At 67.3% G+C, this 18726-nt stretch overlaps 1 protein-coding gene across 2 annotated transcripts in view; it reads left to right on the top strand.

The window, feature by feature from the left end:
* The first annotated feature begins 615 nt into the window (after nt 1-615).
* Nucleotides 616-18726, top strand: part of LOC309591926 (dedicator of cytokinesis protein 2-like) — an 81765-nt gene continuing 63654 nt past the window's right edge. The window contains exons 1-19 of one of the 2 annotated variants that reach the window (XM_082314891.1): nt 616-698; nt 2625-2708; nt 2910-2950; nt 3176-3231; nt 3338-3434; nt 3510-3658; nt 4155-4290; nt 4424-4578; nt 5418-5499; nt 6682-6817; nt 8353-8428; nt 8966-9045; nt 9580-9705; nt 9823-9947; nt 10807-10905; nt 11353-11425; nt 12367-12470; nt 15316-15505; nt 18471-18568. In XM_082314891.1, the coding sequence (XP_082171017.1) occupies nt 656-698; nt 2625-2708; nt 2910-2950; nt 3176-3231; nt 3338-3434; nt 3510-3658; nt 4155-4290; nt 4424-4578; nt 5418-5499; nt 6682-6817; nt 8353-8428; nt 8966-9045; nt 9580-9705; nt 9823-9947; nt 10807-10905; nt 11353-11425; nt 12367-12470; nt 15316-15505; nt 18471-18568 (1950 nt within the window). In that variant the 5' untranslated portion in view covers nt 616-655. Of the gene's footprint in view, nt 699-2624; nt 2709-2909; nt 2951-3170; nt 3232-3337; nt 3435-3509; nt 3659-4154; nt 4291-4423; nt 4579-5417; nt 5500-6681; nt 6818-8352; nt 8429-8965; nt 9046-9579; nt 9706-9822; nt 9948-10806; nt 10906-11352; nt 11426-12366; nt 12471-15315; nt 15506-18470; nt 18569-18726 lie in introns of those variants that run through there. The other variant, XM_082314892.1, reaches the window with a different exon arrangement.

Consider the following 18726-nt stretch of genomic DNA (forward strand, 5'->3'; position numbering starts at 1 on the left):
GTTCGCAGCAGGCGGGAGGAAGGAAGTGGTTGATGCTGAACCGTTGCTTTGCTCACCGTTCTGGTGCCGCGGGGAGCGGAGGGCTGGGCACTGGCCCGCAGAGCCCTGGGTGCGGCCGTGCACCGCAACGGCGTTTGCGCTGCCGAGCCTCGTGCACCAAGGGCCGGGGAGGCAGAGGCGTCGTCCCAGCGGTGCTGGTCCGGAGCGGCGCGGCTGGCCTGAGCGCACGGCTCCCTGCGGCTCCCCGTGCTGTGGGGTGGCCGGGGCTGCCCTTGCTCCGTGCCCCGGGCTCCGGACCCGCGTCCCACTGGCTGCCAGGTTCTGTCAGCGGTGCTCAGCCAGAGGGGCTCGCGGTGCCGCGGCGTTGCCCGCGGCCAGCAGCCCCATCGTGCCCCGCGGGCGGGACCAGTGACCCACCCGAGCCTGGGCCCCTGGGTGGGCGGCGTGGTGGGGTCCCGGGGGCTCCATCCCCACCACCCCTGCCCCGGTGCGTGGGGGGTGCAGGGTGGTCGGGTGGGTCCCTGCAGCACCCAGCTGCGTGTTGAGGAAGCGGAGGTTTGCACAAGCCGGTGAGATACACGTGACCTGGGGAGCGCGGCAGGAGGAACCAGCAGCCGCCCCGCGCAGGGCCCTGGTCCCCGTGGCACAGCCGGCCATGGCCCCGTGGCTGCCCACCAAGGAGGAGAAGTATGGCGTGGGTGAGTGTAGGCTTCGGGGCTGAGCGGGTGCCGGGCCCTGCTGCGCTCCCCAGCTCGCCGGAGGGATGCGGGGCTGGCGGACGAGGGACTCGCGGCCAGGGTGATGCTGCTGGTGCCCCGCGGCTGCGGTGGCCCCGTGACAGCGGGTTGCAGAGGGGCTGGCGATGGTGGGGGTCTGCGGGGTGAATGGTGCCGGCGGTGCCGGGCTGGGTGGGGATGGCAGCGATGCGAGGCGGTGCGAGGCGGGGACTGGCTCCCTGCGATGCCGGCACTGGGTGGGCCGGTGGGTGCAGGAATGGATGGGGGGGCGGCGGGGGGCTGCAGGGCTGGTGACGGGGTGGCCCAGGGGACGGGGGCCGAGCAGGGCAGATGTCAGCAGCACCCGTGCACCCAGAGGCGGAGCATGGCTGATGCTGGGTGGGGATGGGGAGCTGTGGGGCAGAGCACGGGGGCAGGGGGCTTGGCACAGGATCCGGCCCTCCCCTCTGAGATAGGGGCCTAGGCTCAGCCTGGCTGCTGAAGTGGGGGGCCCTCCGCCCAAGGGGTGGTTAGCTCATTAACGGGGATCATTAGCTCACGTAGGACCTGCTCTCAGGGGGGTGCCTGGGGACTCCAGAGCCACCTCTATAATTTGTCCGCGGTCCCAGCTGGGGCTTTGCTCGCAGCCTCTGCATCGGTGATGGCAAAGCCCTGGGCAGCCCCGTTCCCTGCACCACCTCCCAGCTCAGGGTCCCCGCGCCGACCCCAGCCCCCGTCTGGGCGCACGTTCCCCATGCCCCACGTCAACGCTTGCAGCCTCGCGTCTCTTCCCGTTTCTGGCTGGGGCTGTTTCCTGCGCCCTCCGCTTGCAGTGCCGGCAGCACCGGGAGCAAGGGCTCGGTTCCTGCTTGTGCCCGGCAGGCGTTAACCGTCCTGTGAGGAACCCTGCCTGGCTGGGGGCTGGGGGTGGGACGGAGCTGGAGGGGAGCGAGCCTGGGCTGGGGCTGGGTGCTGGTCCAGGCTGGCTCAGGGTCCTCGTGCGGAGGGCAGGCTGGCAGGTCCCGTGGGACCTCAGGGTTCCCAGTGCTGCAAGCTGTGCCGGGGCCAGCACAAGGGGTCCCGCTGAGCGGTGCGGGTCTGGGGGCATCGCAGTATGAGCCGGCCCTGGCCAGGGCTGGCGGTGGGCACAGGCAGCGTCCCAGCAGGGACCACCGGGTGCAGGCATGCCTGCAGGGGACCGTCTGCTGGAGCAGGGTGCAGCCGGTCCTGGGGCCAAGCCAGGGCTGCCTCCACCAGACAGAGCTGTCACTGTCCCCGGGACCAGAAATAGCGGCAGGACTAACCGCAGCCTGGCCCGGTGCAGCCCGTGCCGCAGCAGGAAGTGTCTGGCCGCCAGCGAGCTCCTGCGCGCCCACCGCCTCGCTCCTCTCCGCACCCCGCTGCCCTGCTCCCCCGCCGCCCCCACCGCCCTCGCTGCCCCGTTCTCCCCCCTGCCCTCGCTGCCCCGCTCCTCCCGGCGTCAGCTCCCGCCGCCCCCGGGTGCGGGCCCCGGGAGGGCAGTGCTGCGGCTCCGGCCGGGGCTGAGCTGGTGCTTGCCTCTCCGTGCCACTTGCGGTGGGAGCGAGAGCACCGGGCTCGGCACTCGCTCGGGCCCGTGCAGCTGGGCTGGGCGCCCGGGGTGCGGGTGGCAGGCGGCGTGACGGGGAGGGCGCCAGGCTGGCGACCCTCGTGTGCTGCGGCCAGCCCTGCTCTGCCTCTGCCTCGCACCGCAGCCCGGCCCCGCGCCTGCTCGAGGGTTTCACGCTGTTTGTGTGGGGCTGGGACCCTGCACCGTCTCTCGGGGCTGAGCGATGCCTGTTGGCTCTGCCCCGTGGGGGGAGGCCGGCCGGGGGGCATGACCCGGGTGAGGGACCCCCGCTCACGGCTTCCCGGCCCCTCTCCCCGCAGCCGTGTGGAACTTCCCGCGCACCAGCGAGCATCACCTCCCGCTGCAGATCGGGGAGACGGTGCACATCCTGCAGGCCTCCGAGGGTAAGGGGGTCCGCAGCCCCGGCCAGGCCCCGTGCCATCCCCTGCCGGGGAGAGGCTGGGCTCGGTACCCGGCTGCACCCTGACACGGGGGCTTCGTACACCCTCTCTTGGCTGCGCTGCCGGCGGGCACCCAGCCCTGGCCTGCCGCAGGCTGCTGGGTCCCTGAGCCCGGCTGACGACGTCCCCTTCCCTCCCTCGCAGGCTGGTACCGCGGGTACTCGCTCAGGAACAGGGCTGCCCGGGTAGGTGAGGGGCTGCTGGGGGCCAGGGAGCAGCGGAAGGCGTGGGCATGGCCGGTGGCTGCCCCATCCCTGCTGGGGGTCGCGCCAGGCACCTTGTGGCGTTGCCAGGCTGGGACCCTCTGCGGGACCCTCGGTCCCAGGGCGGGAGCCCCCGGCCGTGGCCCCTGGGGAGGGCTGCCTCCTGCCCAGCCCGGCCCGCGGGTGCTGACACTCCGGCTCCCCCAGGGCATCTTCCCGGCCTCGCTCATCCACCTGAAGGGCGCCGTGGTGGAGCGCAGGGGGTAGGTACCGGGCAACGGGCACGGGCGAATGGGGCCCATCCGCCTGCCCAGCGCGGGGGCCTGCGCGGTGCCGCGGGGCTCCAGGGCTCCCTGCGCCTCTCCCCAGGGCAGAGGAGAGCGTGGTCCCCGCCGAGATGCCCATGGTGCAGGAGATCACCACCACGCTGCGGGAGTGGGCCACCATCTGGAAGCAGCTCTATGTGGTGAGGGCTGGGGGCCGGGGGGCTGGGGGGCCGGCGCTGGCGGGGCGCGCGGTGACCCTGCGCTGCTGCCCGCAGGCAGGGCAGACGGAGCGGTACCATCAGGTGAAGCAGATGATGTGCGAGCTGATGGAGCGGCGCTCGCAGCTGCTCTCGGGGACGCTGCCCAAGGACGAGCTCCTGCAGCTCAAGAAGGAGGTGACCGGCAAGATCGACTACGGCAACAAGTGAGAGCAGGGACAGCAGCGCAGGGGGGCCCGGGCCTCTGCCCCTGCCCCAGGCACGGGCTGCAGGGTGCCGAGGGACGCTCGACTCCTCTGCTGCAGTGTCCCTGCTGTCCCGGCTGGCTGTCCCTGTGTCCCCATCATCCTGTCTGTCTGTCTGTATGTCCCTGCTGTCCTGGCTGGCTGTCCCAGGGTGGCTGGGGACAGCAGGTGCGCTGGGGGTGTGCAAGCCACCTAGCCAAGGGCTACCACCGGTGAGCCCTGGCTAGGGCAGGAGAGCATCCCTGGTGCTGCCCGGCTCTTGTCCCCTTGCCAGGGCTCTGCTGCTGGCCAGGACCCGTTGGGATCTGTCCTGCCCCCACACCGTGCCTGCACCCCCAGACCCCATGCCAGCCCCTGCCCGTGCAAGGGCAGGCGGGTCCCAGGGGGTGCACAGACCCGTCGCCCCCCGGCTCAGCCGGGCGCCGGGTCCTGCCTCACCCTGTCCTGGCCTCCCCAGGATCCTTGCGCTGGACCTGGTGGTGCGGGACGAGGACGAAAACATCCTGGACCCCGACAGGACCAGCGTCATCAGCCTCTTCCAGGCACACAAGAAGGCTGCACAGACCATCACGCAGCGCATCCAGGAGGAGACGGTGAGAGCCAGCGCCGGCTCCAGCGCACCAACCCCTCTGTGCCGAGAGCCTGCTGCCCCACGTGTGGCCGTGCCGTGCTAGGGGCCGTGCCGTGGGGCAGAACCGTGGGGCTGAGCAGCCTCGTGCCCCGCAGAGCCCGCAGCAGAGCGCGCTGGGCTGCAGCACCCGCCTGGCAGCTTCGCCCTCCCACAGCCTCTACCTCTGCGTGCGCAACTTCGTCTGCAACATAGGCGAGGAGGCACAGCTCCTCATGGCGCTGTACGACCCCGGCGAGCATCGCATGATCAGGTGGGGCCCCAGCGGCGCAGGACCGGCCCCGCTGCCCGACCCCTTCCACGGGCTCGGCCGGGTGCCCGTCCCGCCACTCCCTGCAGCATCCCCCGGTCTTGTCCCCGCTGTGTGGGGAAGCCCCTGCCCCTTTGTACCCCGTTGCCCACCCTGGGGCTGCCTGTCCTGCCCAGCCTGGCTGCCCACCCAGCGCAGCACGAGCCAGCACATCTCACGGAGGGGAAAAAGGCATGTCCCTTCCCGCTGGGTTTTCTCCTCCAGAGTGGGAGGGTTTGTCAGCAGTGTGCAAGGCGTGGAGCCACGTCCCGTGGGACAGCCCACGGCTTGCCCTGCTCAGGCCATATATGCCCGACGTGCTGTGGCCTGTTGTGGGTGTGCTGTGGTGTGCTGCCCTGCGCTGATCTGCCCACGGCCCCATGGCAGGCAGGAGCACACGCCAGATGCCGGGTACCGCTGGGGCAGGGTGGCCCTGTGCAAGGGACTGGCGAGCCGATTGCCCAGAGCACCTACAAGCTGCCCACCCACAGGCAGGGCTGGGCTGGCAGCCTCCTGCTGCAGCGGATGGCCAGGCTGGGCCAGTCCATGTGCTGTGACTGGAGCCACTGGTCGGACCAGGGCTCTGCGTGGTGGGAGGTGGCAGGGGCTGGGCCCATGAACTGGGGCCCGAGCAGCCTCCTGCCCGTGGCCGATGTGCTCCAGCCCATGTTGTGGTGTTTGCTCATGGGCTGCTTGCTGGCAGCCTCTGCGGGGCTGGACCCGGACACGCCGAGCTCCAGCTCTGATGTCCTGGTGCCCAGCCCCGGTCGCTGGCTCCTCACCCCCTCGCCTTCCCCTCGCAGCGAGAACTACGTGATCCGCTGGGCCAGCACGGGCGTCCCCCAGGACATCGAGCTGCTCAACAACCTCAAGGCCATCTTCACGGTGAGCGCAGAACCCTCGGGAGCAGCGCTGCTGCTGCCTGCCTCCCCTCCTGCAGAGCTGCCCGTGCCTCCTCCCCTCCCCGCTGCCTGCAGAGCTGCCCCCCACCCCGCGCAGCATTTCGGATGCATCCAGCACCATGCACGGGGGCCCCGAGGCTCCGCCGCAGCCTGTGTCCCCCTCTGAGCACCTGAATCCCTGCTCCTTCCTGCTGCTCTCTCCCTGCTGCTCATTTATCCAGTGCCCCCCAGCCTGGCCAGCTCTGCAGCTCCTGTGCAGACCCCAGTCCTGGCGCCCACATGTTGGCACCCTTGCGGCCTCCCCTCCCAGGTTCGGGGCTGCTGGAGCACCCGTACCCCATCCCCGCTCCATCCCTCTCCCACGGCTGGGCTCGGCGGTCCCTGGCCGCCGGCGGGAGGAGGCGCAGGCAGCGCCTGCTGACCCAGCGCTTTTCCCGCTGCACCAGCAGAACTGAGCTGACCCTCAGGACAGCCCAAGTAGAGCTGTCGATATGCAGATGAGCCAGGAAAATCAATGCTAATGAGCAACATCAGCACTTCCAGCCCCCGCGGTCCAGCTCCCCTGGCTCTCACTCACCTCCGACCCCTGCCCGCTGCTGGCATTGGCCGTGTGTCTCTGCGCGCTGCGGCGTGACCCTGCCCCGTGCCACAGCCCTGTGCCGCAGCCCCGCAGGAACGTTCTTGCGCAGGGGCAGCGCCCGCGGGACCCGGCCCCCCCAGGCTGCCCGGAGCTGGGGTGCGTGGCCACCCCACAAAGCCCTACGCCATGTCAGACCTGCTCCCTCCCAGGGTAGCGTGCCCCCCTCGGCCGTGCTGCCTGGCCCATGGGTGCCCCATGGGGCCATCGGTCTCCACCAGCCCCAGCATTGTCCCCATCCCTTGGGCTTGGGGCTGCCTCGAGTGCACAGAAACCCCAGGCTCCCTGAGGCAGGGGGGCTATGTGCCGTCCAACCGAGCCCCTCGGCTGGGCACAGTGGCAGGGGGACTCCCCAGCCCCTGAGGGCAGAGCCGGGGTACCAGGAGCAGGGCCCCGTGGTGGCTCTGCGCCCACTGGTTCACCCTCCCGCACAGCCCCGGGTACCCCACGGCCACCCAGCGCCGGCAGAGGTGCATCCCCGCACGGTGCTGCTCGCGCCCGGCTCACGCGTCCCCTCTCCCCCACCAGGACCTGGGCAGCAAAGACCTGAAGCGGGAGAGGCTTTTCCTGGTGTGCCAGATCATCCGGGTGGGACGCATGGACCTCCGGGAGACCTACAGCCGCAAGCTCAGCACGGGCCTCCGGCGGCCCTTCGGCATCTCAGGTGAGAGCAGGGTCTGCTGTGGGTGCCGGGAGGAGACCCCCCAGTGCCATCCACGCCAGCACCAACCTCTTGGCCGCGGGGCTCCATGGGGCTGGCTGGCTGTGGGGTGCAGTGGTTCGGGGCAGCAATGCCCCAGGGCTGCTCCTGCCTCTGGCCGGGCAGCCCCCATCCCCACGCGTGGACCGCGACCCTCGCTTGCCACTGCACGGCCACGCTTGCCCCATCCCCCTGAGCTCGCTGCCCCGTCTCCTTCTCCCCAGCCTGACCCGCAATTCCCCACGGTAGCACAGGGCCTTTCCCGCACGTGCCTGGTGCTGGGGTGTGGGGAGGGATCTGGCACAGTTGCTCCGGCAGCCGGGAAAGCCTTGGCTCCCTGCTCCCGCGACGGCTGGAGCCAAGTGCTTCCCCCGGCCGCCCTCGCATCATCCCCCCCAGGCTGTCCTGGCCCTGCCGGGGCTGCAGCTGCAGGGCCCGTGGGGATGCAACGCCCCTGCCCCGGCAGAGGAGAGGGACTGGGGGGCCCAGCCGTTCCTCCTTGCTGCGTGGGGCAGGGGACCCCCAGCCTGGCGCTGCCAGAGGCGCCTGTCCCAGCGAAGCGGGGAGCTCCCCTGCCTCCGCCTCGACCCATGGTCCTGCTCTGGGTATTGATCCCCATTGGATGGGCTTGCTAGGAAATTATTGATTTTACTTGGCTAATTAGCCTGTGCTAGGACCTCAGCCACAGATAAATTACCAGGTGAATTATGATATTGGTGGCTAATTGTGCTCTGAGCTGAGCGTGGCCCCGGGGAGGGGCCAGATGGATCATCCTGGTGCCCACTCTGCGATGCTCCGTCCGTCCTGCACCAAACCCCCGTCCGTGGGCGATGGAGAGGTTCTGGGTATGGCTTATTTTGGCCAAAGTCTGCCCTGGAGCTCCAAGGTCACCTGTGGTGGCCATCCGGTTGGTGGCCACACCATATCTGCGTGCCATCCCCCAGGGGTGCACAGCTGGAGGGGACGCTGGGCGCGTGACGCGAGCCCGGGGCGGCCAGCTCTGCCCCGGGGCAGCCAGAGAAGCGCAGGGCGAGGACGGGAGAGCCCGAGGGGCGGGCAGCCTTCAGGCTGTGCCCCAGCACGGCACCCTTCCCTGCGCTGGGGGCTGATGCCGGTGCTGCTGCAGACCCCCCCGGGAGCATTTCCCATGGGTGAGCTCTGCTGGGATGCTGGGTCCCAGCCCGTGTTGGCAACAAGTCCATCCGCCGCGGAGCCATGCGGGGTTTCTCCCTGCTGCGAGCCCCACGCTGCTCGGTGCCCTCTGGCATGGGGTGGCAGAGGGGTCTCTGTGGGGCACGATGACCTCCCCGTGGAGCGCCAGCCAGGACACAGCAGGGTCGGTGCTGGGGGCACAGGCGAAGCGGTGGCTGCAGGACGGAACAAAACTGTCCTGGGTGCTGGTCCTGGGAGGATTTGGCACGGAGGGCCCTGGAGCTGGGGGCTGGGGCTGCCCGCCCCCGTGGCAGCCACCCCACGCTGCCGCCTCTGTGCTGCTGCAGTGATGGACATCACGGACATCACCAAGGGGAAGTGCGAGAGCGACGAGGACAAGCAGCACTTCATCCCCGTGCACCTGTGAGTCCCGCGGGAGCGGGCAGGGGGCAGGGGGGGCAGCAGGCAGGGGGGCAGCGGGCAGGGGGGCAGCGGGCAGGGGGGCAGCACTCTGTGGGTCAGGCTGGCACAGGGACAGCAGCTGCAAGGGGCAAAAGGTGCCAGGATCAAAGCGAAAAGATTTTTCTGTTAAACGTGGCTTTGCAAAGGGACCGTGGATCCTTGGGACACGATGTCACCAGGTCCAGGACCTCAGTGAGGTTAGAAAGGGGTATTTCTATGGGCAGTGCCGTACCCAGAGACACTGAAGCCCTGCCAGAGCTCTGCCTCCCGGCCCCTCGGGGCACGCGTGTGCTCAGGGTCCCAGGTCGGCTGTGGATGCAGTCCTGCACCTCCCTCCCGGCGGGCTGGGGGCCAGCAGGTTGGGGAGCTGCAGCGGGACCCAGGCTGCTGTTCGCTTTGCTGGTGGTAGGTGCCTGGCCGGGGGGAGCAGCCGTGTGGGGTTCCCCATGTGCGCCCGGCAGGGATCTCCTCCGAATCGCCCCGCTCCGGTGTTTGCAGGGCGGCTGCTGACAACGATTTTCTTCACAACATGATCAGGAAAGCAGTGGAGGGGAAGGACATCAACCACAAGGGACAAGGTAGAGCCCCCGTGTCCCCCTGCCCTGCGTGCCCGCGCTGCGCCGTGGTACGCGATGGGGATGGGGTGAGACCCCTTCCTGACCCATCCTGCGTTTCCCTGCGGCTGCTGCTTGTGCTCGGGGTCCCGGGCTGCCCCCGGCCCCCGTGCTGGGCAGCCCCCCCGTGCCGCTCCTCGCAGGGTCCAGGGGCTCGCTCTGGTCCCTGGCCGGCCCTGGGCCCCCTCCCGCTGCCTCCCCCAGGCTCTTGCATGCTGTTACCCATTGAAAAACCACAGTGGCCACGGGGGTGCGAGTTTGATCCTGGGTGCAGCCAGGGCTCGCTGTGTGAATTGTCCCAGCAATCGGGATCAGAGCTGTACGGGGTGACCGGGAATTGGCCACCCATCCAAACGCATCCAGGGCTGAGCCCCAGAGAGGGGCACCCGCAGGAGGCACACGGGGCCAGCAGCCTCGCCCGGCGCGGCACGCCATGGCACAGCTCGAGCTGAGCTGGTGCGGGCCACGGGGCTGACGTCTCGCACTCTGTCCTGGCAGGGTTCTGGGTGTCCCTGAAGATGCTGTGGGGAGACCTGAGCCAAGTGCGGAAGGACCATCCCCACCTTGTGGACCGCAGCACGGTGGTGGCACGCAAGCTGGGCTATCCGGAGGTCATCATGCCAGGCAAGCAGGGTGGCGCGTTGGACCATCCGTGGATGGTCTCTGGGGGTCCCGTGTGGGGTTATGGGGTGTCCTGCTGCAGAGGGGACCCGGCCTCGCTGACAGGGCTGTCCCCCCCAGGAGACGTCAGGAACGACATCTACCTGACGCTGGTGCAGGGCGAGTTTGACAAGGGCAACAAGAAGACGCAGAAAAACGTGGAGGTGACAGTGTGCGTCTGCGACGAGTCGGGCAGCGTGGTGCAGGTATGGCAGGCGCCGGATTAGCCCTGGGGCGAGGGACTGTCCCCCACATCACCCCACCTCGGGCAGAGGCAGCAGCTCCGTAGCATGCCGTGCCAGTGTTGGTGCCAGCATGAAGCGGCTGGAGTAGCCTCTTTGGCTACTGGAGCCCCTGAATCTGCCCTTTAGAATAAAGATCTGGGAAAGCGGTGGGAGGGGAAGGAGAGAAAATCATCTTCCCTTGGGGACAGCCAGAACCCCTGGCCACCCCTGGAGGCCCCGGGGTGTGGGGTGTCCCAGGTCTCCATCCCCGGGAGAGGCAGGAGCAGGAAGGAGCTGGGGGGTTGCCAGGAGGGCGGGGGGAGGCTCAGACCCAGTTCCCCCCGCCCCAGGACTGGCTGCTGCCTCGTCTCTCTCTCCAGGCTGTTTGCTTTCATTTCAAACACAATTCTCTCCCGGCCCCTGAGGAACAGGCTGTGAACTGCTGAGGGTCCTGCTGGGCTGGTCCAGGGGCGCAGCCCCCACCTCCTTCTCCCACAGCCCGGGGGAAAACCTGTCCCTTGCTGGCTCCCTTCGGAGGCTGCACCAGGCCTGGCGGAGGTGGAGAGGATGGGGACTGGGAAGCCTTTTGCTGCCCCTCTGAGCCTCCTGGGAAGGGACAGTTGGAAAAATGTCCCCGTGCTGGCTGGGTTGTTGTAAAGGGGCACCTGTGCTGGGGGGGCTCGGGTGGGGGCTGCTGTGGCGTGGGCAGGGGAGAGTGGCTTGGGGGGGCTGGACTGCTCAGGGGCTGGCCCGGGTTAGCAGGGGATGCAAAATTCTTCAGCCCTTCGATTTTATTCGATCTGCCCACAAAGCATCTCTTCTGCTGCTGCTCTCTCTGCAGAACGTGATTTACCACGGCGCAGGGGACAAGCCGGCGAGTGAGTACCGCTCTGTGGTCTACTACCAGCAGCGGCACCAGCGGTGGATGGAGACGGTGAAGGTCTGTACCGGCCCAGGGTGCTGAGCTGCTGGAGGGGATTCCCCAGGGCTGGCTTTTCAGGGGGCAAAGTCTCCGGCTGCCTGGCTTGGGGGGGACGGGAGATGCTGCCGGTGTCACGGCTGGACCCCTGGATGGAGCCTCAGGGCCACCGGCAGCAGGGGGGCGACGGCTGCCTGATGAGCAGTGCTGAGGCAGGGGCTCCGGGTACGCTGCATCGCCAGCGGTGCTCCTGCATCACTCCTCCCTCTCCCCGTGGGCTCATGGACGTGCACCACCGGCACAGACACCTGTGTCTCCAATTCAGCCTCATTAATCGAAGGGAAAGCATGTGGGTTAGGATTTAAGGAACTGACAGCACAGCCTTTGCCCAAGCACGGGGGGTCCTGGCCAGCCAGGTCGCTCAGCCCGCACCCTCCTGTCCTCACGCGGGCACACGTTCACTCTCAGATTGCTGTTCCCATTGAAGACGTCCACAAGACTCACCTGAGATTCACCTTCCGGCATCGCTCCTCCAGCGACTGTAAGCATCTCCTTTCTTCAGGTCTTCCTCCGCTAACGTTCCCAGCAAGGGCTGCGATGGAGGCGCGCTGTCTGCAGCTCAGAGGCTGCAGGAACAGCAAGGCCCCGCGAGCGGCCCTCGTCTTGCACCGTGTGGGGATGCGTCAGGGATGCTGGGTTCACGTGGGGGGGGAAGGAAGCCGCCCCCCCGTTCTGCTCTGTACCCGCTGCCCGCGGTGAGGCAGCAGACCTCTGGGAAGCTGCTGCCCCTTGCAGGCGGCTGCTGCCTGGGTGCCTGGGCTTGGCTCTCCGGAGCACCCGCTCTGCATCCTGTGGCTTTGGGCTGCAGCAGGGCCGCGGGCTGCAGCGTGTGGCCAGGAGGACGGGCTGCTCCCAGAGCAGGGGTGCTGTGGTCAGTGCCTTCGCAGAGCTGAAAACCGCACGTGATGAGACATGGTGCAGCACATCCTGCGGCTGCGGGGACCTTCCCCGGGGCCCCTGCGGAGACCTGCAGCTGAGGCTGCTGCTCTGTGCTCTGATCCCGCGCAAGCCAAACCCTGCCTGCCCCAAACCCTGCCTGCCCCAAGCCCTGCCTGCCCCAAGCCCGTCTTGTTCCCGCAGAGGCGGCTCTCTGATGGCTGCCTGCCCGGGCAGTGCATGCGGGCGGCCGGCGGCTCCTCTGGCCGCACATCGGCTCATTGCTGCCGTCTCTCCCCCTCCAAGGTTCCCAAACCGCTGCAGCAGCTGCTTCTCCCGAGTGCCCCGGGGCTCTCGCTGTGCGTGGGCACAGCCTGCGGGCTCCAGGAAAAGCAACAGGATTTCCCCGGCAGCCCCCTCCCCGCCCCGCTCTGGCTGCCGGGAGGGCAGGAGCCCCCGGCTGCGTTGCCCTTTCCCTGCCCGCGCAGTGTGTCCTCGGGCTCCTCCTGAGCTGGCTTCACCTCGCCCCGTGTTTGTCTCTCCCAGCCAAAGACAAAAGCGAGCGGATTTTCTCCATGGCCTTCGTGAAGCTGATGCGACCAGACGGCACCACGCTGCGTGACGGGGAGCACGACCTGGTTCTGTACAAGGTACAGGGGGGCTGAGGTACGGGGGGGCCAGGCGGACCCCCCTCGAAGCAGGGAGGCAGCTCTCCCGGTGCGCGGGGCTGGGGTCCCAGTCCCTGCCGGAGCTGCCGCGCCGGTGGCGTGTACCCAAAGTTCCCCGGAGGGTTTCCAGTCTCTCCCTCCCTCCCGTCCTTGCTGTCCTTGATGGTGTGGGCTCCTGCCACAGCTCCCTGCACATGGCGTCTCCAATCTCCACGCTGTTCCATTGCGAATGACAAGTTTTGTTTAGAAAATGGTAACTTAAATTTATCTGACTTGAGAGGGAACGTCCCCATGAAGATATTTGCTGCGCTTTACCTGATTTCACCAGTGTTCATCTGCCTAAAACCGCTTGGTTTTTCTTCTGAGAGAGCAGAGAGAGAACACGAGGAGGGAAAACTCACTGTTCGTTTGGAAAAAATGCAGTCAGCTCTGACACCGGGGCGTGAAAGACCCCGTGAACGCGCTGCCCCCCTTGCCTTGGTGTCCTCCTCTCCCAGGCTGGGGCCGGCCGCGGCCAGGGACCGGGAGGGGCGAGCTGGTACCCGCTGTGTGTCGGCACCGCTTCAGCGTTCCCCACCGGCAGCGGAGCTCCAGCCTCCCCAGGAGGTGACCTTCCCACCTCAGCCCCTTGGCTGCTCTGGTATTTAACTGAAGTTTTCTCTAATTTTCCCTGCTGTTCCTGGTGATGTGACCACAGTTACTCAAGGCAGGCCCATCTCCCTTCCCAAGTCCTGCATCTTTTTGGGACAAGCAGATGTCTCCTGCCTGCTGTGGCAGCTGTACAGCTGGCCTCAGCCAACGCTTCCCATGAACTTGATGGAGGAGTTCCTCCTCTTCATCACTACGTTTCCCTGTTAGCACCCCGATGCTGCTTCTGCAGCTACGTAACGTCCCGGCAGCAGAGGTGCCCCAGCAGACGGGCTGCTGCCAGCACACCGCTGCGCTCACCGTCGTCCCCCGCCGCAGGACTGTGCTGTGGGTCTGACGCGGTGTCACCCCGCTGCGCTCCTGCCCCGTGCTCCTGTAGCTGCCCCGCTGGGGGCTGAGCTGCCCACATGCTCCTGCAGGTCTCTGCCGTCCATCTGTCCGTCCGCACCGGGCCACCCTGTCCACCTCCTGCCCCGAGGCAGGACCAGGCCTCCCCGAGCCCTCCTCGGGCACGCTTCTGCCGATGGGACGGGCTCGCCCCACCCGCCCGGCCGGCCTCTCCCGGCGCTGCCGTTACCGTTCCTCATCTACCGCTCTTGTGATGCCCGTGCTCCCTCCCGCAGGGAGCCCGCGTGCCCTGCCCGGGGACGGGACGGGGCCGCGCTGTTCTTCCCCAGCAGCTCCTATGCATTTGAAATTGTTATCGTCTCCCTCCTCCTTGTTCTTTTAGGGGAAAACACCCAAATTCTTTAAATGCTGCTGTGGCCTGCAGAGCTGCAGACACGGTCCCTGGCTCGCTGGGGGACTGTCCCCTCTGCAGCCCGCGCGGTGGCAGGAGCACCGAGCGCCTTCGGGACTTGCCGGTGCCGGCTGAGGCAGCGAGACCAAACCCTGCGCACCTCCCTCCTGGGTGCATTTGCTCCTTAAAGGGTTGCTGCTGCCCTGGCTGAACCGTCGCGTTCACCAGCATCCTCCACCCTGAGCAAGTGAAAGCCGGCGTGCTTCGCTTCATCTTCTCCCCGGCTGACTCCTCTCTTCCCGGCAAACACCGGGGCTTGTTTCTGGGAGTCAGAAGCTATTTCATCTTTTTATCTTTGTTTGCCAGAGGAATGTGAATTATATGCTTTTAGCTCCTCAGACCTCTTGATCTCACGCTGGTCGAGAAATGTCTGAAATTAAGCCAGTTTACCCTACGAGGGCTTAGCTGCCCTCGGAAGAAGTGCAGTGCCGTGGGTAGGCTCGGCTGAGAGAAGCCAACAATAAACAATTTTGTGATCTTCATCTGACCTTCAGCAGGAAGAATTTTATTGTGCAAGGTTGCAGGCGAGGAAGGATAAATGCCTTGTTGCCCAGTCTTAAGCGAGCGCGGGGGAGCTCGGGGCGGCATGGCCGCGGTCCATCGCCATGTGTCTGGCTGTCTCTGGGCATCCACCATGCCCCAGTCTTGCAAACGAGCACGGAAGGATCATTTAGAAAGTCACCCCAGTGAGTCCTCCTAGATGTAACATCATCTTAATTCTTCAACTTCAGAGTAGGGGACACAAAGAAATAGGCCATTTTGCTGCCATGGAGAGAGAGCCCGGCGTGCCCACGCGGGCAGGAGACGTCCTGTTGGGCTGATGCCAGCGGGACCGCGCTGGCTGCCTGCTTGGCGTCCTGCCGCGCGTCCGTCCCCACTGCGGTGCTCAGGCACGCGTTCCATTCCTCTCGCCCCGCTGCCCGGCCCCCGGCTCCTGCACCTCGCTGGCCTCCCCCCGCGCTTTTCCTCCTGCCACTTCTTGTGTCCTCCCCGGTGGCGCTGGCCAGGATTCGGCGTCTTTCCCAGCCGGTTGTCCCAGCCGAGCACGGGTCCCTGCGGAGCCCCGCAGGGAGCAGCTTTGTTGGATGCTCTGTTGAAATTGATGTCAGGCAAGCCCACTGCGCTGCTCTGCCTGCGCAGGGCTCTGCACCGCGGGCAGCGATTCCCCTGGGCCAGCTCCCGCATCCCAGCAGCTCCTGCGAGCCAGAGGTGACCAAGCCGTAAGGATGCCATTAGGTGGGAGCCACCGTTACCTGTGCAGACCTCCTTGCCCGGCCCCATTCCGCACAGCAAAGTCCCCCACACAGGGGACTTGACGTGGGGTCAAAACCGAGCCCACCTGGCTGCGCCGCCCGCTGCGAGCCGTGCTCTGCCTTGCAGGGTGACAGCAGGAAGCTGGAGGACGCCAGCGCGTACCTGACCCTGCCCTCCACCAGGAACCTGTCGGAGCCAAAGCTCCTCTCCGGCTCCTCCTTCCGCGTGAGCGGGGGCACGTCAGGCTTAACCGTGTCGGCCCGGGACAGCTTCCAAATCTCGACGCTCGTCTGCTCCACGAAGCTGACCCAGAACGGTGAGTGCTGCCTCTCCATGGGGGTGGCAGCGGGGCCGTGCCCCCGCCCCACGGTGCATTTCCAGCTGCCGGACCGCTCTTCTCCCAGCTCTGCCGCTGCTGTCTGCCGGCACATGCCAGCTGCTCCGGGACACAGTGCCGCTGCTGCTGCTGTGGCAGCAGCGGGAGGCCGTGCCGGGGATGGGGGAAGGCTGGGCTCTGCCCACCAGAGCAGAGACATTTGTCCTTAGGCCAGGGAACGGGACCTGCCCTGCCCTCCTTCCTAAACCCATGCAGTGAATACAGCTTGTACCCCTCTGTCCTGGCTGGGCAGGCAGCGGCCGTCATCCCCTCACGAGGGCACCCAGCTGCAGGCGGCTGGGCGAGTTACTGCCCCGTGTGAGAAGGCGAGAGCGGGGGGCTCTGCAGGGCCCGGGGCAGCTCGGCTGCTGCCCACGCTGGGGTGCTGTGCCGGCCCTGGCCCCCTCCGGCACGGCACAGCCGGACCAGGGCTCGCCCCCGTCACAAACGGCACCGGGATGGCATGCTGAAAATGCAGGGAAAGCAGGAACACTGACCGCTGCCTTAGCGTTTTGACATGGTCGGGACTGCCAAGGCTGACAGCTGCTCCTGGGGAGGGGTGCCGGGGGCTTCGGGGGCTGCCATCCCCTGGAGAGGAGCAGCAGCGAGCAGGAACGCCTGCGGCCGGGATGGTGCTGCCCTGCCCGCCGCCCTGGCAATCCAGGTTTGCTGTCCTTGCCCCGTGGCACGGCTGCCGCAGCACCCTGCGCCGTGCAGCTCTGGCACCCGCACTGCTCGGGTGGGCTGTGGTGTGCTGCAGGCTCTGTTTGCATGTCGCTGGGTCGATAGCTCCAGGCTGTAATTCAGAGAGTTTCTCACCTTTTTCTCTTTTTTTATTAAGGTTGTCTTTTGGCTTATCTGCCTCCCGAGCCCTCCTCAGTTAGCAGCAGATTAGTTTTCCAAGGCAGGGGAATGAGAACAAACAGTAACAGGCTGCAAGTGTTTCCAGGCGCTCTCCCGGCTCGGGGGTGCGGAGCTGCGGTCAGCGGCTGTGGGTAGCTGCAGGTTCTTGGCTGGTGCAAACCCTTGCAGATTGTAATTAATCTGCTCTTGCCCCCGGGGGACTGAGCCACTGCCTCCGATCTGCGAGCTGGAGCGAGCTGCTGAGCGTTGCTGTCGAGGGCTCCGTGACCTTCCTTGGGCCCTCCGAAATCAGGGTGGGAATTGGGACTCCTTGTTTTTAAACCCCGTCCTCTCTCAGCTGGCACGGGCTTCCAGCCCCGGGGCGCTTTGCATAGTTCGTTGCAGGGCAGCCAAGAGCGTGCGTGCCACCTCAGCACGGACCCCTCTGCATTTGTAGATGGGATTTTGCCTTGTACAGCCTGTTTTGGGAGGTGGCAGAACAAAGAGGTGTCAGCAACCTTGAGCGAACGCTGGCGGTTATCAAACTGCTTCCCATGCCCCTCTGAAGCGAGCGGGGAGAGCGGGGCCGGCAGCGAGCAGCCAAGCACCGGCCCCGTGGGAAGGGAGGGCTGATGGGGCCGCGCTGCCCGCGTGCCCTCGCAGGCGTCCAGCTCAGGGAAATCGCGGCACGCACACCTCCGCCGTAACGGGGACGAGCAGCCCAGCTGTTTGCCAGGTCTAACTGCACCGTGCTGTGTGGTGGTACCGGTGCTCAGGCCACTGCCACGCTTTCGGCGCGTGTCGGTGTTGCGGCAGAAAGCCCCGCAGCAGCCGCCTGCCCCTTGGGGCGGGCGACACGAACGCCTGGAGGTGATGTCTCCAACTGCCCGGCTAGTGAAATGCTGCACGGGAGCGCCAGCGGGCTCCGCGCTCGGGAGGCAAGCGGCAGCGGTGCTCGGGCAGGGGAAGAGCGTGCGGAAAAGCCGGGTTCCCTCGGGTCCAGCAGCGCCGCCTCTGCAAGGCCAACGGTTGGAAATGCCTCGTCCCGCTTTTGCTGAAGCGCAGTGACGCAGCTGGGGAAACCGCAGCCCTGGCGCGGGGCTCGGGGACCGCAGCCTCACGGCTCGGGGGACGCAGCGCGCGGTGACTCATCGCTGCCGCGCTGACGGGGTCTGGGGCCGCTGCGGTTCAGTGCAAGCGGGGCTCAGGGCCTTTGCTGTTCAGTTAGTTCCCCTCCTGCAGCACAATTACAGCTTCTACAGTAACAACCTTTTATTTAGCTGAGTTTTATGCTTTTATGGTACTGAAGTTAGGAGGCCTTCTGTGCTGAGCAACAGTTGTACAGGGAGCTGGAGGCTGGCGGGGTCCTGGCTGCTCCTGGCAGCGCTGTGCTGACCAGCAGCTGCTGCCGTGCCGAGGCCGCGCTCTGCATGTGCCGCGGCCGCTCCCCAAGAGCGGTGCCGACAGGTCGGCACGCAGCCCCGTGCACATCTGACCGGCAGCGGTCAGCTCTGCTTGGCACAGGAGAGGAGCTGCGGAGCGGCTGCCGTGGGTGGGCAGCGCGGCCGGGAGCATGGCGCAGGCACCGGGGGTGGGTGCCGGGGAGCCGCGAGGGGCATGGGGGCCCTCGCCGGGTCCCAGCCCTGGCATGGTCCAGCTCTTGGAGGGCACAGGTTGGGGGAGGATGGTGACCCACGGCCCCTGTGCCCGAGGTCCCTTCTTTGAAGGGTTCCTGGGGAAGCCGCAGCTCCAGGGCTGAGTCCTGCTGTTTCAGGTTTCGGTTTCTCTCCCATGGGAGAGAGGGAGAGGAGGGCAGCACCTGCCCGTGCCTGCTCGCGTGGCCACAAGACGGAGCAGCGGGAGCTCGGGCATGATGAGTGCTTGCCCTGTGCTTCCCCCGGCATGGGGCCAGCGGGGAGCAGCACCGTGTCCCCCCGGGATGGGGCCTCTCCCGCTGGATGCCTCGGGCAGCGAGGGCGGGGTGGGGGAGCCTGGGGGGTCGGTAGCCTTCGGGTCTGGCAGCGCGTGAAGCTGTGCTGACTCTCCCCTTCCTCCCACCCAGTCAACCTGCTGGGGCTGCTGAAGTGGCGCTCCAAGCCCAGCCTCCTCTCCGGGAACCTCCAAAAGCTGATGAACGTGGACGGAGGGGAGGTCATCAAGGTACAGCTGGGACCTTCCCCCCGGCCATGCCGGGATCTTCCCTCCCACCTCCTCCCTTCCCTGCTCCTGCGCCCACGTCTCCAGCCACGTCCCCAGTCAGCTGCTCCCCGCTGCGGCAGAGGGATGTGAAAGCTCCCAGGGGCCGCAGCCTTGGCACC

Source organism: Platalea leucorodia (assembly GCF_965183815.1).
Source record: "Platalea leucorodia genome assembly, chromosome: 6".
NCBI classification, from domain to species: Eukaryota; Metazoa; Chordata; class Aves; order Pelecaniformes; family Threskiornithidae; genus Platalea; species Platalea leucorodia.